This window comes from Lissotriton helveticus, chromosome 8 (genome assembly GCF_964261635.1).
Source record: "Lissotriton helveticus chromosome 8, aLisHel1.1, whole genome shotgun sequence".
Lineage (NCBI taxonomy): Eukaryota > Metazoa > Chordata > Amphibia > Caudata > Salamandridae > Lissotriton > Lissotriton helveticus.
Genome location: NC_136069.1, coordinates 618,695,312 through 618,717,916, shown reverse-complemented (window position 1 = coordinate 618,717,916; position 22,605 = coordinate 618,695,312). Strand labels below are relative to the sequence as shown.

At 48.4% G+C, this 22,605-nt stretch overlaps 1 protein-coding gene across 5 annotated transcripts in view; it reads left to right on the top strand.

Moving 5' to 3' along the window:
* Positions 1–22,605, top strand: part of MYCBP2 (MYC binding protein 2) — a 1,909,483-nt gene that overhangs the window by 597,490 nt on the left and 1,289,388 nt on the right. For all 5 annotated transcript variants that reach the window (XM_078657470.1, XM_078657469.1, XM_078657471.1 and 2 more), the window contains 2 exons: positions 7,403–7,677; positions 9,952–10,173. In XM_078657470.1, the coding sequence (XP_078513596.1) occupies positions 7,403–7,677; positions 9,952–10,173 (497 nt within the window). The remainder of the gene's footprint in view (positions 1–7,402; positions 7,678–9,951; positions 10,174–22,605) is intronic.

Sequence of the window (22,605 nt, the reverse complement as noted above, 5' to 3'; positions counted from 1 at the left end):
GGTGGGGACCAGTTGTTGAGTACAGCAAGTGGTCTGGAGAAGCTCACAAAGGCAGAATGCCTTTGAAGCTTACCCTGCCCATCCTGGGGGAGGAGGCTTGGCACCTTGTCCCAGGATGTGCATTGTTGCTGGCCCAGGAGAGCAGGAGCTCTCCACCCAGGGGCCCAGGAACATGTCTGCTGTGTGGCAGCCTAGGCAGCCTCTCAGACAAGACATAGATTGTAGGTTAGGTTTCAGGGGGCATCAGTGTGGGTTTAATGTGCTGAGAAGTTAGATATCAAACTTGTCAGCCTTCGCTGTAGCCATTATGATGCAGTGGAGTTCGTAATGACAACCTCCCAGCACCATATACTCTTAATGGCATCACTGCACTGCCATGTCGACTCTTTGTTTTGTTCTGCACCAGGACACTCAGCCTGCAAAGGCAGTGTGTGTGTGTCAGGGTACAGGCCCCCTAAGGGTGGCACAATAAGTGCTGCAGCCCTTAGATGTCTTCTCTGGTCACAATGCCCTGGGTACCTAGGGTACCATTTACTAGGGGCTGACATGTGGCCAGAGATGCCAATTGGGTTTAGGCTTTAGTACAGTTTTTGAGGAATGAGCACAGGCCCTGGGTACCTGATTGGCAGGGACTCAGGGCACACCAAGGAAAAAGTGCATCAGGTATCAGGCAAAAAGTGGGGGGGTACTGCAACAGAAACTCACTTTCTTACAGTTGGTCACTGATTATATTAACTACTACATTCTTTTATTCCATATCTGATAGAGACTACTAGCCGCAGATTCCTTAACGTAGAATTATCCCCAGGCGTGAGACTGGATCCGGAAAATCTTTTTGCCACAGCATCCCAGCGCGCCGAGGGGACGACATCATGCGACTCTGCCCAGACGTCGTCTGTGTACGTTACACCAGCAAGGTCACATAAGTCCCGCCCCGGTGTGCCTACGTCAGTTTTTTCCTTTTCCGCGTGCAACGGGGATCCAGTCTCTGTTCCGACCAGTTTGGGCCCCTTTCTTTCCATCATTTTGATATCTTTAGTGGAACAGTGTGCACGGGCTTCGTAACTTGCACGTCGTCTGGGCGTCTTATGTCGGCGACGGACCCTCCCTTCATCTGCATGTGATGTTTGGGGGAAGATCACAGCACCACTGATTGTGAGGCCTGCCAACAGTTGAAGCCGAAGTCACGGCAGGAGCGCTGGATGAAACTACTCTCTGTGCGTCTCTCAAGGTCGGCTTCTTCCCCTCGCTCTGCCACGGCGGACGGTTTCAGAAACTGCCTTCGCCGACGTCCTCACCCCTCTCCAATGTCACAGGAGCGTCGCTCCCCGGTGGGTAAGTGTCGCAGATTGTCCCCGGGGGCCAGTGTTCGGCCTGCCGGGGGCGTGAGCTCTCCGCAGGTGATGCTGCCCACGTGTCTGCCTCCTATCCACCGTTTTCCGGTGTAGGGGCTGCGAGATTCCAGATGGAGACAAATGCGGCGGCTTTGCAGGCCTTGTTGGCGTCTCCTCCTCCTCCTTCCCCTCCTGGGGCGTCGGCGGATTCCTTCCTTTGCCCGGCGCCCTCCGCGGCGTCGCTGGCGGCTCTGGCGCCAACTGGTTCGGATCCAGGCTTGGAGGATGTGGTGCTGTTGGGGTGCGGCCCTTCGGGGGTCCCTCTTTTGGACCACGGCACCTCTGCCTCGCTGCAAACTCCTGCGGGAGTCCCTGTGGTGTCGCGGGAGGTCGCCGGGGCTCGGGTCGCATCCCCGAGGCCCTCTGGGCAGGCGGTGGCTTTGTCCACAGCTGAGCTGACGCAGCTACGGTGCCTGCTGGACCGTACGGCGCCACAGGGGTCGGTAGACCCTCTCGTCCCGCTCTGGGTCGAGGCTGGACGGGGACCCCTCGTCGTCCTCCGGGCCACTCTCGTCCCTCCACGCAGGCGCTGCCTCGTCGGAGGGCGAGTCAGAGGTTGAATCGGGCCTGGCAGCGCCGCATGCGTCTCCGGGCTGCCTCCGTCACATTCTAGGCAGAGGCTGGCGGAGGGCTTTGTGTCACTCCCCTGGCCCCCCTCGTTCCTCCACGCTGGCGGCTGTCTCGTCGGAGGTCGAGTCTGTGTAGTTCCGGCGCCGCCTCTTGGCCAATTCGGCTCTGCTTCGGTCCCCGGCGCGGTGTGGCTTGGAGGAGTCCTATCCGGCATCTCCTTTAGTGCCGGATGGTGAAGCCGTCCTGCCTCAGGCGGCGTACTCTACGGCGCCGGACAGGCGTCGGGCCGTGGATTCGTCTTAGGAAGCTCCCTCTTCTCCGGAGGTTGTGTGCCTACTGGTGTCATCCTCCCCGGCGACGGGCCGCTGTGTGGTGCTTTTTCACCGGCGTCATCGAAGGGCGGCTCTCCACCATTCCCGAGGCCGGGGTGTTCGCCGGAGGATCGACAGGTCCCCCACTCTTCGGTCCCTTCGGACTTCCAGGTCTGGCCCTTGCCTGCCCCGCTTCGCTTTGGGGACGGCCGCCTCAGTTTACAGCCGTTGTCCACGGAGGAGTTGCTTTCTCTGCCGCGGGGCCCTACGGCGGTGGGTGTGGCCTTCGCTCACACAGTGTCCACGGCCCGGACCATCTCTTGGAGGTTCTCCACCAGGGCTCTGGTGGGAGGGAGCTATTGCTTCCCTTTGAGGGTTCGATCCTTTCTTCCCTGATGGGGGCTTAGAGGCGCCCCACCTCGGGGGATCCGGTGCCTCAACACCTTCTGCACCGGCACCTTCTGGCGCCAAGTGACCCGGCATGTCTTTCTCTCCACCCCTCTGCCTCGAGTCCACTTTTGTGGGCTGCTTTTCCCCCACTGTTGACTCCACCGTCCTGGGAGGCCCGCTGGCTGGACTCTGAGGGGGGCGTAACATGTTTGCCGCGACCAGCGCACCCTTAACACCCTGTGTGTGTTGGCTAGGGCCACCTCTTGTTTGTGGGACTCGGCTGAATCTTTGGGATCCACCTCTTCACAGGAGACTGTTAAGGTGGACTTGCGGCATCATGTGCTGGATGGCCGGGAACTAGTGGCGTTTATTCTCCGCTCCGCTCTGGACATCTCGGAGGTGCTGGGCTGAGCCATGGCTTTCTCTGTCTTCCTCCGTCGCCATGCTTGGCTACGGGACGGCGTGTTCCCAGAAAATGTTCGGGAGCGGCTGATAGATCTTCCATTTGATGGACCTTTTTTTGGGCCGGTTGCCCTTGCAGTGAGGTGTATTTTTTGGCCACTTGAGTCCTCTTTGGTGGGACCGTGACTTGGTTGGCTGCTGGACGGCCCTTTTGTTGACTGTATGTTGCTTGATTTCTCTGCACAGACTTGGCCCTGAGATTAGGCCTTCTGTTTTCTCTTGGGCTGCTTGATAAGCCTACCGCTGGTTTTTTTTTTCCCCCGTGGCTCTTTCATTCCTTCCTCTGCTGCGGAAGTACCTTCCAAAGAGGGTTCCCATGTCTTGGGACTTAACTTTCCCTAAGTGGGGTAGTGGTAGCTGTCATATAGCTTGTGCTCTGCTGTGGGGTTCTGGTTGCCTTCGGGCCTCTGCTCTCCATGGAGTTTATGTATGTTGCTATGCTTCTGGGTCGTGTGCGTGGTTCCCTCGTGTAGGGTGTCCAAGTATTTCCTCGCCTTCATGCTCTTTTCATGGGGGCTAGGATGGTTCTGTGTTTCTCCTTTTGTCTGGTGTAACCTGCCTGGCCTTTATAGGGCCCGGCGGTTCTTCCTGGTTACGGCGGCTTATTACTGCTGGTGCCGCCCTGTCTGGTCTGTTTCCTTCCGTCTATGATGGGCTCGCCTTCTTTTCCCTCGTTTCCTTGGGGCCTCTAGGCTTTTCTTCTTCCTCTTCCTTGTCCTGGCATTGGATGGAAGCTTTGTTGCCTTGTATGGGGCGTGGGGTGCTTCGGCCTCCCCGGCCTTGCCCTGGGTTCCTCTGTTGAGAGAGAACAGGCTTCTTCTAAATTCTTCTTCTTCCCACTTCCCTCTTGGGGTCAGTGGTGTTCTGCATGTAGGGGTTCCCCCTTGTCTAGGGGGATGGGGCTCTTCGCCCTGTCCTTTGGACTAGTCCCCTGTTAGCCTCTCTGTTCTGGCTGATGGGGTCCTTCCGCAGACCCTCGATCCCTGTGGGTATGGCTAGGGTATCTATTCTAAGTTAAGGAATCTGAGGCTAGTAGTCTCTATCAGATGTACGAGTTACTTACCTTTGGTAACGATGTATCTGGTAGAGACGATTCTAGCTGCAGATTCCTTCACAGCCCGCCCTTCTGCCCCGTTCTGCAAGGACCCTTTGGCTTGCCATTCTGCACTTGCCTCCCAGTGGAATGCTATGATGAGTGCGTGCATTATTTCGCTTTTTTGACAAGATGTTGTCTTGCTTTTTGTTTCTTCCTCTTCTTTGGCACTGTAGAGGCTGGACCTATAGGTTCTCCTGTGCTCCTCTGCTCTGGGTGCTCCAGGATTGAGGCTGGCCTTCCTTCGTCCCTCCTTTCCCTCTTGTTTCTAAAGGTCCTGGCCCCTCTGCTACCCTTTGGGGTTGGGCCATTTGGCCATGCACTGCCCTGGCTCCTGTGGGGAGGAGGGATGGGGGGAGGGTTGTCACACTCTGTGCTGAGGTGGTCACACTCTGTGCTGGTGTTGCTTTGGAGGGCTGTCATTCCCTGTTTGGCTTGTACGGGCTCCCCCTCATGGGTCTTGGTCGGGGTTGTAGTCCTTCAACATGTTGTCATGACATTTTGCATATCTTCCTTCTCTTTAGGGGGGTGCTGTTTTCATAACTGGCAGGGTGGCTGCTCAGGGCGGTGCTCTGTTCTTTCTTCCTACACTGCTCTTGGGTACAAAAGTGTTGGCACTGCTCCTCATGGTGTTCTTCGTCACCATCCTTTTTCTTTTCCATTTTTCTGCTGTTTCGCACACTGTTCCCATGCTTCCACAGTTTATCTGCTGGCTCTGCATTGTGGCGCGGAAAAGTTCTCCGAAAAAAACTGACATAGGCGCGCCAGGGCGGGACTTATGTGACCTCGCTGACGTCACGTTCGCGGACGACTCCTGGGCGCAGTCCCGTGATGTCATCCCCCCAGCGCGCAGGGATGCTGTGGCAAAAAAATTCTGGATCCAGTCTCCCACCTAGGGATAATTCTACGTTAAGGAATCTGCGACTAGAATCGTCTCTACCGGATACATCGTTACCGAAGGTAAATAACTTTTGTGCTACTCCAGTCTGTTTTCTAAGGAGGTATGAAATCTTAGGCATTCAAGTGCTCTTGTTACTCGGTCTTTCTTAGGGACATTGCAAAAAATCTTCCATACAAACAGCTTAGTGAGTTAAGTGTTTGCTGCTGAAATCTGGGCAACCATTGCATAATCACACATTTGGCACCAGGCAGCGCCTACTAGCACAGTGCTAATACACCATAGTAACTTTCCAGTAGTCTGCCAGATTGTGGCACATCAATATCATATTGAAGACAGATGCATCCTCTTTCCCACATCTAGTGCATGTAGTGGTTATTCTAGCATTCATTTGCTGTGAGTTCATAGGAGTCCAGTATGTCAGGGCAAGTAATGAAATGTGTATTTAAACCTTTCATTTCTTGATACTTTCATTAAGGAGCTTCTAATCCTGACATGCCTTTCTGTAAATGACTTACCCAAGTGTTCCTGCCATTTAATTTTGGAACCTTAAGTGTTAACATAAGTTCACGTTCTGAGTGCTCTATATGGCTGGGTCACTACTTACTCATTGTAAGTAGTAATTGTTAAGCCCTAAGCACTGGGTGTTGTCAGATTCATAGTCCCACATCAGACAGATTGTACAGATACATCTGTTATATGTGTTAAATGGACATCCTAATGGACAATATTCCCTACGAAGCTCATCCGATGTTTTAATTTTTCCAGTTTCTTGAAAATTGGTGATTTTTATCAATTTGTGGCAACCGTCCAGGCGGTTTTTCTTGCTTCTTGACCAATGTGTCCCAGCAGTATGGCACTTGAGAGTGGAAGCTCTAAAGCATTCTTACTTTCCTGACATATATGGTCCAGCAGTCCCTTGCAGTATGTGAGGAAAAGGGGTTTATGATATGGTGGTGTTGTATGACCTCACCATGTAATACGCTTACCAACCCCTTTTAGAACCAGTAGCTTTCGTTTGTTAAGCTGTCTAGCTCAACCCTGGATAGCTGTGGCTCTGAGCAACAAGGCTTACTTACACAAAGGAACAAGTATAAAGCATTTAAACTGCACCAAAACAATTGAAGAAATACACGGAACACTCGAAATCAAAAAACAGTTTATTAAAATACACTGTATTTTAATTTATTTTTAGATGTCACAGTGAAAAAGATCCACCGGAGAGATCATGAGATACAGATTTTACTAGGCAGAATAAATATGCACTTTTTACTCAACCGCGAATGAGCATTGGCAAATTCAAGAAATTTGAAAGTTAGAAACTTTTTGAGCAAAAACATTTGGCTAGTTGTATTAAGTCAGGTTGGCTTGATCCACACTTGAAAACCTAATGTATTACTTGTACCTTTGAAGGCTGCATAGAATGGAAATGACAACCACTCAGGAGTCTGGGAATCTATCCTCAACAGTGTAGGGAATGGGCTACTTCACATTGGACAGCTGGAGAAAACTGTGATATTTACTTGCAAATAGCGATTCTTGTGTGTGGAAAATCTCTATTAATCTACATACTTGACATCCATGCCCTCACTTTGCGTATACGGGAGCCACTTCTTACTACCAGGTACAGGACATCGAGAAACAGGATTTATGTTAAGACAATTGAACTGAATGAAACCTAATCAGCAGCCAGAATTTAGTATTCCTAGATCCTATCTTTGCCAACATGAGATAATTGGTGTGTGTTCTTGTGATTAAGAAACTGGCAACCATGCGTGAAAAGTGTTACAGGTCAGCAATATTTTGTTTGTGTGTAGCTCTCGTATCCATCTTTTTCTAGATAAATGTCAGAAGCAAAAATAATTGATTGGGAATTAGAGGCTTACTGAAAGATAATTCTTAATTTTATCAATAATTCCTGGTTAAATACATTTTTCGTTATATTGTACTGTTAGAGTTTATCTCTGGGTTATTGTAAAGTTTCAGTCGTGTGAGACCTGTTTAGACCACTACAATATTGTACACCAGACCAGGTTCTTGTGTCAAAATGCATGGTAATAGATGAAAATGTTTTGATATTTGACATCTATTCTTGCAGGTAAGTACCTTTCATCCATGTCACTCAATATAGTTCTTCATTACTCGCTGAGATGCTTTTAATTCAGCGCGATACATTTATATGTCTAAACGAGTGGTTGTTTTTGAATGTCAAGACACTTTTTTCTGCCTGAGGCTTAGTTATTGTTTTCCATTGTAAACACATTTTGTATTTTATATTTCTTAGTGACTACAAAAGCCGTTGTAGATGAAACCAGCAAGCTAGCTGAATGCATAGGAAAAACAAGGACCTTGCTAAGAAAAATATTATCAGAAGGTGTTGATCAGTGTATGGTCAAATTGGACAACGACCCTCAAGGTTATCTCAGCCAGCCTTTGAATCTTCTTGAAGCTGTTCTGCAGGAATGTCATAACACCTTTATTGCCTCTTTCCACTCCTTCTACCCAACGCCAGCCCTGCAGTGGGCTTGCCTCTGTGACCTGCTCAACTGCTTAGATCAGGTATTCCCATTGTGTGTGTACCTTCTTTGACGGTTCTGTTATACTGTATCATTAAAGTAACTGTAGTTACTGAACAGTTTAGAAAAAGCACTGGAAGGTAAGGAAGAAAACTAAAAATTCACTTTTAAGTTCTTTTAGATAAATTTTCTGACTGGTGACGTATCTTCCTCTCTTTGCCTGGTGCATTCTGCCCCTGTCCGCTTTCTGACTAGCTTAAAGCAAAATGGCTTTGCGTGGGATATGTTTGCTTTTGACTTCTGCTTGTGAGGCAAACCACAGGAACTAGAAGATGCTGTAAATAGTCAATTTACTTTCTGATCTTGCTTGTAAAGTGTTTTAGCGGTTAGTTTTCTGTTTCAATACCAGCTGGAGTACTCAATGTAGGGACGAGATCCGGAGCTGCAAATTTGGTATTGGGATCCCTCCTACAGCACAGCCAGCTGAAATGTGGATCACTCTTTAGCCTTGCTAAACAAGTTCTTACAAAAATATGGTTAATTTCAGAAACATAAGCTGTCGTGCACAGGGTTCCTGTTGCTTTTTCAATGCAAATCCCTTACAGTATAATTTATATCCCAAAATTGTTTTGTTTTTGGGCGTTTTTTTATTTTGGTTGCATTTCCGGGTGTCTTCAAAAGTAGAACCTAAGTTATATTTTGTGCAGACCTCAATTACGATCTGCATTTAAATGTTTATATGGTCTGTAGTTGAAAGTAATTGTGGTCTGTAGTTAATTCAGATATTGACTGTAAACCCTGAGGTGTTATATGTTCATTTGCGGTTGACTACAGGCGTGCTGCTCTGTATCTGATTTAAGTATTGATCTTGGACCTTCATTTACTTTTGATTACATACTTCCTTTAGCTTTGATTCTGAACTGCATGTACATCTCACTTACGTTTCTCTGCATAACTCAGTTCCCTAATTGCCTTTTCAACGCAGACCTTTGGTTGTTCACTCCTGACATTTGTTTTCTTTTCCTGCTGACCATGGTTCCAGTTTTCTTGTTGACCTTGATTCCCCTTTGAACCTGCTGTCATTGGTTTAATTTTTAATCTGCTGATCTTGGTCCGTTTTTCCTTCTCCCTTGGTAATTTTTATCCTATTGACCTTGATTCCCTTTTTAACCTGCCGGCCTTGGTCCCTTTGTCCTGGTGACCCTAGTTTCTTTATTCCTGCGGACTGTGGAACCCTTATTACTCCCTGACCCAGGTTTCTTTGTCCTGTAAACCTTGGTTCTTGTTGTCCTACAGTCCTTTGTTCCCTGTTACCTTTATACTTGTGTTTGATCACTGTAGTCCATGTTGTTCTTTTTAACACAAGACCTCACTTTTCTAACACCTTCTGAAACAAATGGAGAAATATATCTGATAAAGAGGAGCCAAAAGAGCTAGCCTCAGCAAACAGCAATGTATAAAAAATACACGTATTGCGTGTCTACAAAGTCTAAAAACTGAACATCTCACATCAGAAGCAGTCAGCAAGGTGAACAAACTAGAAAGTGGTCCAAAAGCTGATTCCCTGGAACAAAGCTAGCCACGTCGAAAGGCCCAGTTGGCTTAAATCAAGCAAGACATTTTTGTTTTGGTGAGCAGGATACAGATCCCAAGGAAATCCCAAATGAGTAGCTAAGATAGTGCTCGTTCTTTGCTACAAACAGGTGTCTACTAATGACAAAGGAAACCACTGATTGCTTGCTATGTGCAGTTCCCTGTGGAAGGGTTTAAGAGTCTTCTCGGACATTTTGTAAGATTGGGTTCAAGTGGTCAAATTGCATAATAGCCTTTTGAAACCAATTCAAATGTATATCTTGCCTTTCCCAAATGTCCTGCGTACAACTTTTTGTCTTGAAGAAAGCCAATGAAAATCATTTTATTTAAAAAAAGTTCTATCTCCAAATTACTCGTACACTGAATTTCTTTCGCTAGAATGTTGCTGAGGTGCTAGTTTTACAGGGTGCTTGCAAACTCGCTCTAAAAGATAAAAAGCAAAACACTATATCAGTTATACACATCCCACTCATTAAGATCTGCAGAGATGTTACATTGTGCAAATGGAAACCTCACAATTAAATAACAGACATGCCCTTTATCTACCTTCACCTTAGTACTGTTTTCACATCCCCATTTTGTATTTGTTCTGACTTGAAGGGGGGAAAAAAGGAAAAATAATAAGTATTGAAAACTTTGATGCTTCTGTTTCCTATCTGTGAAATGTTTACATGTACACCTTGAAGTAAAATAATGTACCTTCTTTTTTTGTGTGCTTTTTAAGGATATTCAGGAAGCAAACTTCAAGACTTCGAGTAGTCGACTTCTCGCAGCAGTTATGTCTGCTTTGTGCCACACCTCAGTGAAGTTGACCTCCATTTTTCCCATTGCGTATGATGGAGAGGTGTTGCTGCGATCCATGATCAAACAAGTGAGCACCGAGAATGACTCTGCCTTAGCACATCGGTTCCCTTTGCTAGTTGCACACATGGAAAAGCTCAGTCAGGTGAGGAGCACCAAGTAAACTATAAATAATTTGTTTTATTGCAAAGGACAGCTGGAATCTAAGGGCAGTGTTTAATCTTTTTCTTTTTTTATTACTTTGTATGCGAAAGAGGGAAAAAATCATATACAATTTGGGGCTCAAGATGTTTCAGGTCTCATTACTGTTTTGTAAGTCTGAACTCCTCTTAAGTATTGCCTGACCGCAGAAAAGTGGAGAAATTGCCTCCAAAATTTAACACAAACAGTAAAATTTTGTGACACAATCTGATATTCTCAGCAAGCTGTGTGAACTGAATTTCAATGTTCTGAGGATGTCTTGAAGGGGACAGTTTGTAGGGAAAGATAGATATGTACGACAAGACAGCTTTGTGAACTGCTGTACAGTCACTGAGAAGTTCATCATAGTACTTGAGATTTTTTTTTCAGGTAGAGACTTCAAGCCGCAGATTGCCTACTCTAGAATTATCCCTAGGCGTCAGACTAATTCTGGGAATTTATTGTGTGTGTGCTGGTAGGTGGCATGCCGGAAGTGACGTGCGCGGTGCCTAATATGCACGCTAACGTCACTTAATTTAATTGTGCACCAGTCAGTGCAGATCCAGAGAGCGCTACTCCCAGTCCATTTTTGACTGACCCTTTTTTGCCTTTTGTTAAAGCCTCTTTTGGGAAATCTTCTGGTGTGGCAGGGATGTCCCCACCGACTGGTCCGCCCCAGCGCCAGTCACCCCTGGGATCCACTGATGGATCCGACCCGGCGCTGGTCATACCATCTCAACCTTCCCTGGCTCTGGTCCTGATGCCGAGGTTCCCGGCTCCCTCCAGCAGTGCCATTCCCATTCTAATCCCCGACTCCAGCATGGAGCCGAAGGGACGTCGTCCGACGCTGACTCTAGTTATGACTGGAGCTATCCCTTCTTGGCCGGAGCCTGAGCCCTATTCCTATGGGCCAGAATTGGGAGGAGGCGCTGGACTCTGAAGAATACCAGCCCAGAGATCCCAACATGGACTGGTTTCAGGACGTTGCGGAAGCCAGCGTACTTGACAGTTCTCCAGATACTGGCAGCTTTCTTTCCCTATCATGGCAACAGAAGAAGGAGGAACCATCATTTGCTATGTTGGTGAGAAGGTTGGCCGTGGTCCTGGATCATAGCCTACCCTCAGTTGGAGTCAAGACTAACTTCTTGACAGAGGTGCTTCATCCTGGAGTGAACCCCCTCATAACCGCTTCTCCCATTCAGTGAAGCTTTCACGGACATGCTGCTTGGAACTTGGCCCAGGCCCAGCACAGAGGTTCGTGTGAACAGGACAACTGCCTGCTGCCATCACCCTGCCACAGGTCCTCACACAGCCTGGAAAACTTGGTTGTCCATGTAGGAAAGTGGGTTTCTATTGCAGTAACCCCCCTCCCCCTTCCTCTTCCCCCCCCCCCCCCCCCCCGGTTTTGTCAGACTACTGACACACTTTGACTTGTTGTGCCCTGGGTCCCTGCCAATCAAGTTCCCAGGGCCTGTGTTCTTTCCCCAAAACTAACCCAATTGGCATCTCTGGCCGCAGGTCAGCCCCTGGTAAATGGTACCACAGGTACCCTGGGCACTGTGACCAGGGCAGACCCCTAAGGGCTCCCTAAGGGCCACTTATTGTGCCACCCCTGGAGGCCCTGTACCTTTACACATACACACACACACTGCCTTTGCAGGCTGCGTGTTTAGGTGAAGAACAAATCGAAGAGTCGACATGGCACACATCACTGTGTGCCATGCCTACAACCCACTGCCCCGGCATTGAACAGTCACCCCACTAGCTGGGTGCCCTATACCAGTGGTGAGGGTACAGGTGCCTGAACCCTGTACCCCTACAGTGTCTAAGTCCATTTTTAGACATTGTAAGTGCAGTGCTGCCATTAAGAGCATATGGTGCTGGGAGTTTGTCATTACGAAAACTGGTTACTGAAAACTGGGAAGTTTGGTATCGAACTTCTCAGCACATTAAACCCACACTGATGCCAGTGTGAGATGTAATAGAAAATGCACACAGAGGACTTCTTAGAGATGCCCCCTGAAAAACGACCAGCCTGCCACCACAAGACATGTTTCTGGACCCCCAGGGTGGGAGCCTTCGCTCCCTGAGCCCAGAAACAAAGCCTTTCCTGGGCGAGAATGTTCTCACCTCCCGAGGCCAGGAAGAGCCATCTGTGGAAAGCGAGCTCCAAAGGCCTGGCAGCCTTTGTAATGTGACCCCCAGCCTCTCCTGCCATCAGGAGCATGCCCTTTCCTGTCTCCCCTCCTTTTCGGTAGGAAGACAGGCGGGAAAAATTAGCAAGCCCAGATGGTGCACCCACCTCTGCCAACTCCACCCCTCAGGTGGGGGAGGTGAGGTGAAGCCCTCTCTTCAGTGCCTGCCATCTTGCAGGTGGCAGGCACTCCCCAATCAGGATGAGAGATTGTGCTCACTCCCCCACGTGAGGTGAGCACACCAAGGGTGTAGTCACCCTAAGGTCATTAGCCCATTGCCTCCTGACCTCGAAACCCTTAAAACGCGTCCCCTAAATACAGTATTTAGGGGGCAGCCCTGAACTAAGAAAGCAGATACCTGCAACCTAAGCAGAAAAAAGAACGAAAGAAGACGCCCAGCAGGGGAGACTGCAGAGAACAACTGACTTGGCCCCAGCCCTACCAGCCTGTCTGCAGTTTCCAGAGATCCTGCTCCAAAACCAGCTGTTTCCTGCAGCCAGCTACCTCCAGAACCCCTGGGAGCACTGACTGCCTTCTCAAAGACTGCATCTCCTGTGAACAGCAGCTCTGTTCAGAAGAAACACCAAAGAAAGACTCCGAGCCTGCTGAGGAAAAAGAAACCCGTCGCCTGTACCCACCTCTGCACCCGTCGCCTGAGGCCGGAGTTAGAGTGGTGCACCATTCCCAGCGAGGTCCCCCAGTGCTCCAGAGTCCAAGTCCACCCTGGGTTGACCCCTCCAGGACTCCCCGACCTTGCCTGCTGCCTCTGCATGGAGACCCCATTCCCCTCCTCCAGCCGCCCTGCTCCCTGGAGAACAGAACCCGAGGTGCCCCTACGTCCTTAGCGCTAAATCTTATCTGCCCAGCTGTTGGTTCCTCTAGGAAGTCTTCCTGGACCGAGCCTGCAGCTAAAAACCAAAAAAGAAAATCCCCTTTGAAAACAACAAGGCACCCAACACTAAAACAGCACCCTGCACCCAGCCGCCCCGGAGCCGCTGTGGGTGCACTCTGTGTGCCAAACCGTATCCCCCTTTGCCCTGAGCCTAACACCAGGAGCTTGGCTCCCACAACCTTGTGGCCTGCTCGTCAGCAGCCACCAACCATAGGTGCCCTATCCCCCATTGGATAACATTGAGCCTCAGCACTCTGCACCCGGCCGCCCTAGTGCCTCTGAGGGTGTAACAAGAGTGCATCCCTGACCCTGGTGGACCCCTGAGTCTACCCCCAGAACCTCAACTCCCACTACCAAATACTAAGCTTATAACCGATAACACTATTTTCCTCCTTAGGATAACATTTACTGTTTTTCTTGGAAAAGTTTCCAAGTTTGGAGTTTGAAAACTTAAAGAAATTCTTTAAAATTGTACTATTTAAGCAAAACGATTTTACTTAACTGTTTACATGAAATGCCCCAGAGTAGTATCCAGGTATACTACTCTGAGTAAGAAAAGTAATCTAAAAAGTAACTTAAATAATATTTTGCTTAAAATCCCATTCAAGTCTATGTACTGTCTTTACAAAGCATTGCATTTCTCTGCTGCCATACTGTAAGCCAAAACAAAGTGCATATACAATTACAATTCAAACTTTTTACAAACTGCATTACTACTGTAAAGTATTTATTACTTACCTGTGCCAGGCTTGCTTGGTTCTAGAAAATGTATACAAAAGCAATTGGTCAGAAGTTCAGTCTTTGACTGTGTGAATTCATTTGCTGACTGATAGTGCACAACAAATGCTTAACACTGTCCTCTGATACTGCCTTACTTCTCGACCACACTACCACAAATAGAGAGTGAGGTGATATCTAACTTTACCTCTGCCTACCTTTGGGGTTCCACTGGATTCGGTGCACGTTATACCTCACTTTCCTATAGTATATACAGAGCTAGCTTCCTACAGTCCCAGCCTCTAATTCCCTTGTAAATTCTGGCGCGTTTCCTACTGGTCCAACGAATAGGGAGCTGGGCACCTTAGGCAAGATGTTTTCTTCCACCAGCCTGGTTCTGCAGTCCATTGCCTATTGGGCCATTACAGCCCTGCATTATGGGATTTGGCTGCACAGATGCTGCCCATGGTTCTGGAGGAGGCCCAGACCTGTTGCGGTCTAGAGAGAAGCAGCTGAGTTCACAATCAGATGTGGACTGGATACCACTGACTCATTAGGCTGATCGGTTTCCTCGATGGTGGCCTTACAGCACCACACCTGTCTGAGAATGTCTGGCTTTTCAGAGGATGCTGACTCCTCACTTATGATAATGCCCTTTGACGGCTCCCATCTCTTCGGAGACAAGGCACACTCAGTGCTGGAGTACTTCAGGGACAGCAGGGCTACAGCTAGGTCCTTGGGCCTTTCAATGGTCCCTCGCCATCCCCAGACCACCTTTTGCTCCTTTCGTGGCCATAGAAGGGGCCTCTAGCTGCATCTTTACCAACCCAGCCACCACAGCCTGCAAACTTCCAACCTCTGCATGGCCGAGGACATGGTACCCACAGACCTCATGGGTCGGGCAGCCAGAGGTCAGTCCAGTCAATCACGCCCCTGGCAGCCGCAGCCTCCAAACCCCTTTAGTTTGCTCTCTTACCATCATAAGCATCCAATAGGAGGCAGGTTACGCCATCACCTGCCATACTGGAGGTCTATAACATCAGACTGCTGAGTTCTTTAGATTGTTCAAAGGGGCTACTACCTCTCCTTCATTACTACCCCTCCACCCATGCCACCTACTTGTGACAGACTGACAAAGGGCCATCTCTCCTTCTTCCGCAGTAAAGTGACGTCTCTCTTGTCCAAGGAAGCCATAGAGAGGGTGCTGATTCCAGAAGTAGGCCGTGGTTGTTATTCCTGCTACTTTCTGGTCCGCAAGAAGGATGGAGGCCTCTATCCTATCTTAGACCTGCGCCCTCTCAATTTCTTCCTCAAGAAGGTGAAGTTAAAAATGCTAACGCTTGCTTAAGTACAGTCTGTCCTGTACCCTGGAGACTGAATGGTAGCATTGGACTTTCAGGACACATACTTATACATTCCCTTCCTGCCTTCCCACAGCACTTCCTGCGGTTCACAGTGGGTCACAAGCACTTTCAGTTTGCCATGCTTCCTTCTGGCCTTACCAGTACCCCTTGGGTGTTCACCAAGGTGATTGCGGTGGTTGCAGCTCATCTGTGGAGATCAGGGGAGCCAGTCTTCATCTGTCTTGACGACTGGCTGTTGAAGGCGGCCCCCATCTCCAGAATACGGTGGACCTCCTGCACTCGCTCGGGCTCACTAGCAACGTTGCCAAAATCACACCCGACTTCCTCTCAGGCGCTCCCTTTCATCAGAGCTGTTCGGGGCACGTTGCAGTTTCGGCCTATCCTCCCAGATAGTCCAGACTTTATCCTCGCACTCACAGCTGTCAGCTGTTCTCACTTGGAGTCTGGCGTTCTGAGTTTGTTGCTGCTGAATCTCTGCAGCTGAGGCGGGGACGCCGCGCTCGGCCTTGGCTGCGCTCGGCCTTGGAACTCGGGGGGCCTAGCGCTTGAGCGTCGGATCTGTCGGAACCTGGGCCTGAGTCTGTTCATCAGACTGTTCTGCTTCCGTTCACCGCCATTGCCATCCACCACTGCTGCCACACACTGTGACCGAACCGGCCACCACATCACTGCTACGACCCCCCCCCCCCCCAGCCCTCCTTTCACCGCGGTAAGATTATAACCACCAACCAGAGGGCTGCATTGTGGTTTGCGGCTGCAAGGGTGCGGCAGGGGGTGTAGACGAGGTACAGTGGTGCGGTGTGGCTTGATTGGTGTGGCTGGCGTGGCTGCAGACTGTGGCGAACCTTAACTCCTCAACTGCTTGTTGCCGAATACCCGTTCTGCCCACCACTGCCCACTAGCACCATCCACCCAATTCTAGTCTGGGGCCTGGAGGAGCCCGGGGCGTGGTGTTCGAAGGGGATTGGCAGCAGCCGGCAGTGGAGTTGGAAGGGGAGCTAGAGGGGTGCTGTAGCAGTTGGCAGTAGCTGCAGTGTCAGGGCTGGTACAGCGCAGCCTTTACGGCCATTAAGATAAGCCAGCCCATGCCCATGCTGGTAGAAGATACACTGGCATCGCCATTCCAGCTTCGCTCTCGGAGTGGCTTACAGAGAGCAGAGAGCTTGTGAACCCAATCCTCCTACTCCGCCCATCCAACCCAGGGAGCTGGTAAACACAGTCTTCCTCACTCAACCCATTTAGGTGGCAGCAAAGGAGCAGGAAAAGGGAAAGAAGGAAGAAATTTAAGCCCACCTGGACTCCTCCGGATAAAAGGAAAAAAAAAAAGAAACTGTGGTTCAAAAAAAACAAAAAGGGACTTTTAAAAAGGAAAATTTCCCTCTGTAATCAAAGAGGACGTCAAAGACATCAAGGCAGCCTATAGTCCTGCAATAACCGAGGTTCGGAAACAAGGACATTAACCTTAGAAAGCGCTATATAAGACAAGTGGCAGTCATAACAGCTAAAGACAGCTAAGACAACCAACTCAACATAACTTAATCAGCCCATAACATCTTGTACTCAATAATGCGGTCCAGGAAGATCAGGCAGCAATAAACCCTGCCAAACGTACGAGGAGGACAACCAAGAAGGCACACAAAAAGGGTAGTGCTGAAGCAAACGAGAGGACAAAAGACGAAGTCTTCAATCTGATTTCTCCACTTATCACTAGCCCACAGCCCTCTCCAAACGGCATGGCTAGTAGTTCAAGTAGCGAGCCTAACTTGCCTAAGTCAAGTTACCAACCAAAGATTTAAACCAAATTCTCATTTATAAAGGATGCCGGTACTGTGTTTAAATAGTAGCAAAATAACAAACCTCCCCGATCCACTCCAACCTCTCAAGGCTCCCTAAATGGAACACCAGATGGCTCAAAGGGACCGGACTGCAGGGGCTTATCAGCCTCTGGAAAAAAGCCAGAGCAGCGGCGATGAAAGCCCTATAGAGGGAACAGATGTGACAGAAGCAAACAAAGAGGCAAAGTCCAAAGGAATCAAGGTAAACGAACATCTAAAACAAGATGACTTGAGGCAATGGGAGGTAGACTTGCACACAAACATTGCCACAGATAATGAGAGTAGGAATGGCATGCCCGGACTGGCAATGAGTCGTGGAGCAACAACTAGAGCGGAAGGAACAGAAGGAACAAAGAAAGAAAAAAGGGAAAGCTCCAACAATTGCACCCCCCACAAGCATTCCAAGGATGGATCCTTGAATAATATGCCAACACATCAATTGGGAGAAGATTCGGAAGAACATAAGTATAGCACAGCTCTCCCTGGATCTTTACAGCGACCTAATACTCTGCCAAAGGCCAAAGCAAAAGATATCCCTAAGGAAAAATCCCTTATCCGCGGGCACTCTTGGTCAGGCGTCATCTGAGACACTTGAGATACTTTGGACATGTGAGCACAAGGAGGTGAGCACTGCCAATGCGGGCAAAGTAGACCGCAAAGACTTCCACAATATGACAACCAACGTTGAAGCCGGGAAAGTTCCTCCTACACTTCACTTACCAGAACAAGATGAGCCCGCTCAAATAATCTTGGGTCAACTAAGAACCCAACATGGTCTCGGTATCACCCTAGTTCAACCCAATAGTAATATACAACAGGCTCCAACACGATCTCTAATGTCTCAAGAAACCGAACCAGTCATCATACCTCACACCGGAAGAATGGGAGGAACTGGTCGCATCATGTTTCACTGCCCCCGGTGGTGAGCCAGAAGGAAGGAACAACAGCTCCCTGAAACCTAACATCGAAAAAGACAAATCGCAAGACAAAGGTGACATCTGGTCCACCCTGCTGCACACAATGCAAATGTCAGTGAACGCAATGCAATACCAATCTGATAAGATGGACCTACAGTTGTCAGTCCTCCACTCGCTCTCCATCTTCGTCGCTAATATAGACGATAAGCTGGCAGACCTTAACAATCAGATCAAGAGGCCTTAGTCAGAGACACAACTTACCCAGGCTAGCTGCACCTGCATAACAATTGTGGATAAGCTAGCGACATTACCATCAGCAATGGATAACCTCCTTGCTGACATAAGGAAGGCAGTGCCAGTCAAACCAGCCTTTGGCTCGGCTCATACCAGCAACGGCGAGCAACTAACAATAAAGTAAAAACCCAAAACCCCAGGCACAGGCCCAGCAAATTGCGACTGCAACACAGACATCAGATGGTAGGCAGCTCTGGGAGGATGGGGACCAATCTACATTAGGGACAAACATCAGCTCACTAAGTCAAGGAGCCACAGCACCCCCAACGAGCAACACCTCGCAATCCAGTAAATTCCCGGAAAAACAGGCTCCGACTGGAGCAATACAATTATCCTCCAAACAGAGGAGAAAACAAAGGCAGAAGGGGCGAAATCAAAAACCAAATCAGGCTCTGTCACACAGCAGGGATGGAATTTATAGCCCCCTGAATGCACCAATGGACAACCAACAAGATTCCTCTAGTAGGGAAGAAGCGACTGACCCAGGTTGGCATAGAAATAAGAGGGCAATCAAGGAAAAAGCACTAGAAACAGAGCGAATATCTCTAAACAAACCCATAACGGTCAGTCCGGAGCAGAAACCGGAGAACAAAAGATGGCGCTCGACAGGGGAACCATCAATTACAGCAATAACGGACTGGGCAGTCAATAAGGCAACACAAGGTATTGCAACATCATCTACAAGAGATCCTATGGATTGAGCAGGTGAACAAATAGCCCTGCAGAGTAGCATTTGCACAGAGGTGGAGACAATCACATTAACGCCCTCCAGCACAGAGAAAGTCTCAGCAAGCTACAATCAGCTACACGGCCTGACAAAACCATCACAGGGGCTATCATCATTAACAGAGGTCCCAAAAGCGATAAAGAACACCTTGGACCAACAAACAGTGCTCTCAGGCACAACAACAACAATCATGTTTCACCCAGAGTATATATCAAAGGGACGGGTCGACACACTTAACAGGGGCAACATTCTGCGACTACTAAGGTCTATCGACAGCTTAAAGAATATAAAAACCACCGACATGGAGTCAGTAGAGTTTAAAGATTCACCAGATCCACCTGGAACATAGTCAACAAAAACAGTCTGGGCTACACCAGACCTAGCCGAGAGAGTCCTAAAGGAACAAACCAGATTCAATGCATGGGGCATCCACCTTCGGCCACTTGCAAAATCAAGGTCTCCTGATACCTTATTGGCTGAAGAACACCCCAGCTCTGGACAACCTAGCCCACGATTATTCTCAGTACTGTGAGGGGCACGCAGCAATAGCACTGAGCACAGGGAAAGTGGAGAACATAATGAACAAAGGGCTTACTCTGCTAGAAACAAGGCCACATTAGGGTGGCGCAGGGTTTCGAGGACAATAACCAACAAACTTGAAAGACAGTGACACTCCAAGCTAAATGCATCTTCACGTAACAACTCCCTGAAAATCTGTTCCCGGAACATCAATGGCCTGGGAGATAAGATCTCGGATCCGGAACTTCAAACTTATCTGCAGAAATTCAACATCATTTCGCTCCAAAAAACATGGAGGGGAGCACCAACTGCACTGCATGGTTTTAACTTGCTCTATCTACCGGCAACAAGAACCTCCAAATTTGGCCACAGCAAGGGAGGCCTAGTGACATACAGCTCTTTAAGTAGCATCTATGCAGCAGAAACGCTGCCATATAACTTATCCCCACCCAACGCAATGCAAGTAATTCGATTCACCTTACAGGGGAAAATAAACAAAGAGTTTATAATACTCGTAAATCTTTATCTACACCCACGTGATAAACTCCGAGGGAGTCAACATTTGAAGGAAGAACTGGTGACAATAATAACAGTAGAGAAAGCAAATAGTTGGATAATCACAGGGGATTTTAATCTAAACATGCTTAGTAAAAGAGCTGTTGACATCTATTCAGAAGAGGATCCATTTGCTTGGGAGGAAATGCCTCAAGACAACAACACTGATGGAAGATCAAGAAAAACTTCGAAAAATCTACTGGCATTCCTTGAACTGGGCTCCCTTGCATGAAATGGTAGATTTCCCGGAGACCGCCCACTGACAGCAACATTTAACAACGCAATAACAAGGACCACAATCGACTATACCTTCTGCTCTCGCTGCATGTTCTCAAAAGTAAAAGATCATTGTATTGGGAGCGTGGATTTTAGCGATCATTTACCCCAAGAAATCACGGTCGAAGAGCCATTAACACGCAAACTGACCCCAGCAAATACACTCTGCTTAGAATTCAACAATAACGAGAAAAGAGTAAAATGCCTCACCAAAGACCCTGAAGGCCTCCTTTTCTTTGCAAAACAACTCTTGTAAGAAGTGGAAACGGCCAACCCTGTTACAATAGGAGGCTGAGAGGCATTCACAAAAGCCCTAGGAAACGGATACGGAGAAACAAAGGGACGCTCTCGAAACAGAACAACTTGCCCCCAAAACCAACGCTCAAGCTCCAACCAATGGAATAATGCAGAACTAAAAAAATTAAAAGCACAGATAAACCACACACTACGGAGGCTAAAGAAGGAATCCACGGCATTGCAAGAACTGAGGCAGCTAAAAGCCACCCACAAAATACGAATCTGGCAAAACAAAAAGGAAGCCGAAGAATCTCGCGGGGCCAGACTTCTGCATGATATCAAAAACAACAATAGCGCACAAGTCTGGAAAAAGATTAACGCTCTGTCTAACCCGCAAGGCCAGTGTATTCACTCCAATGTCATAGAAGAAGCTTGGATAACCTACCAAGAATCACACTTTAACAAAGAACAGACTCCCCAAATGGGCTTAATTACCTGTGCGTCTACTCTGGAATCTCAATCAATACAGTTAAACTCCAATGCAGAACTGGGACAGGACTTCACTATCGCGAACACACAAATTCGTAAAAGAATCTTGAAAGGCGGACGTGAGGGAGCTCCTGGCCCAAACTGGATCCCACCCATCTACAAAAAAGGCAACGGAAGCGACCCATAAAGCTACCGGTTGGTAGCTCTTCTGAACAATGAGGTCAAATACTATACTGGTGTACTCCTCCAAGAATTAACATACCTTACAACCTAACCGGTTTCTGTAGAGACATGGGCACTGGCACTAAAATCTCTGCCCTTTCACTAATGATAGATGCTGCACTTGTAATCAAACAGCCCCTGTTCATCTGCTTCATCGATTATAGCTCGGCGTTTGACCATATAAACAGAAATATTCTGTGGCAAAAACTAAAAAGGCTATGTATTCCGTCATCACTCCTAAAACAACTAATTATTTGGCATAGCAACACCTGGGTACAAGTAAAGTTGGGGGCACGAGACCATTTAACGAAGAAGATAAACACAACCTCCGGATTAAAACAAGGATGTGTACTTGCCCCTATACTTTTTAACCTTTTCATGGCCAAGCTTTCAGTCCAACTCAATGGAAGCAACTCGCATGCCCCGATGCTAGGAGGCCGTCCGCTATCTAATCTCCTTTACACAGATGACTTGGTACTCATCAGCCAGACACCTGTAGGACTACAACGCTTGCTTGACATTACATCACAATATTCGGAGATCAACAGACTAAGCATTAATCAAGAAAAAAACATAAGTGATGTGCGTAAATTACCGTAAAATAAAAACAAAGCACAACTGGTATCTGGCAAAAGTCAAGCTGGAAGTTGTACAAGACTACAAATACCTGGGGGTTATGATCGACAACAAATGCAATTACAAAGCACAATGCGAGGCAATAATAAGGAGGGGACTAACGACAGCGGTGGCATTAAGAAACCTGAAAAATATATGTGACACCGAAGACGCATCACTGATGCACATGCTGTGGCAATGCCCCAAATTAGGTTATTACTGGACCACGGTCCATGAGTCACTTGAGAGAGCGGGTGCTCTGTCCAGCTCTACTACACTAGAATACACATTACTGGGGTTGGGACCCTTACAACGCACCAGAACCGTGGCGGCACGTTTTTCGGACCTGGCCCTGTTGCTGGCGAAGCGTGCCATTACGATGAGGTGGAAATCACCCAAACCTCCCAACCCTGAACTATGGAAGGCGGAAGTGGTACGATGGGGTAAGGCTGAGGGAGAGGCACTGCAGCGAGAGGAACACAGAGGTCTGCGGAAAACGCCAATCTCGCTGGACTGGTTTGCCACTCTGGGAATGTTTGAAAC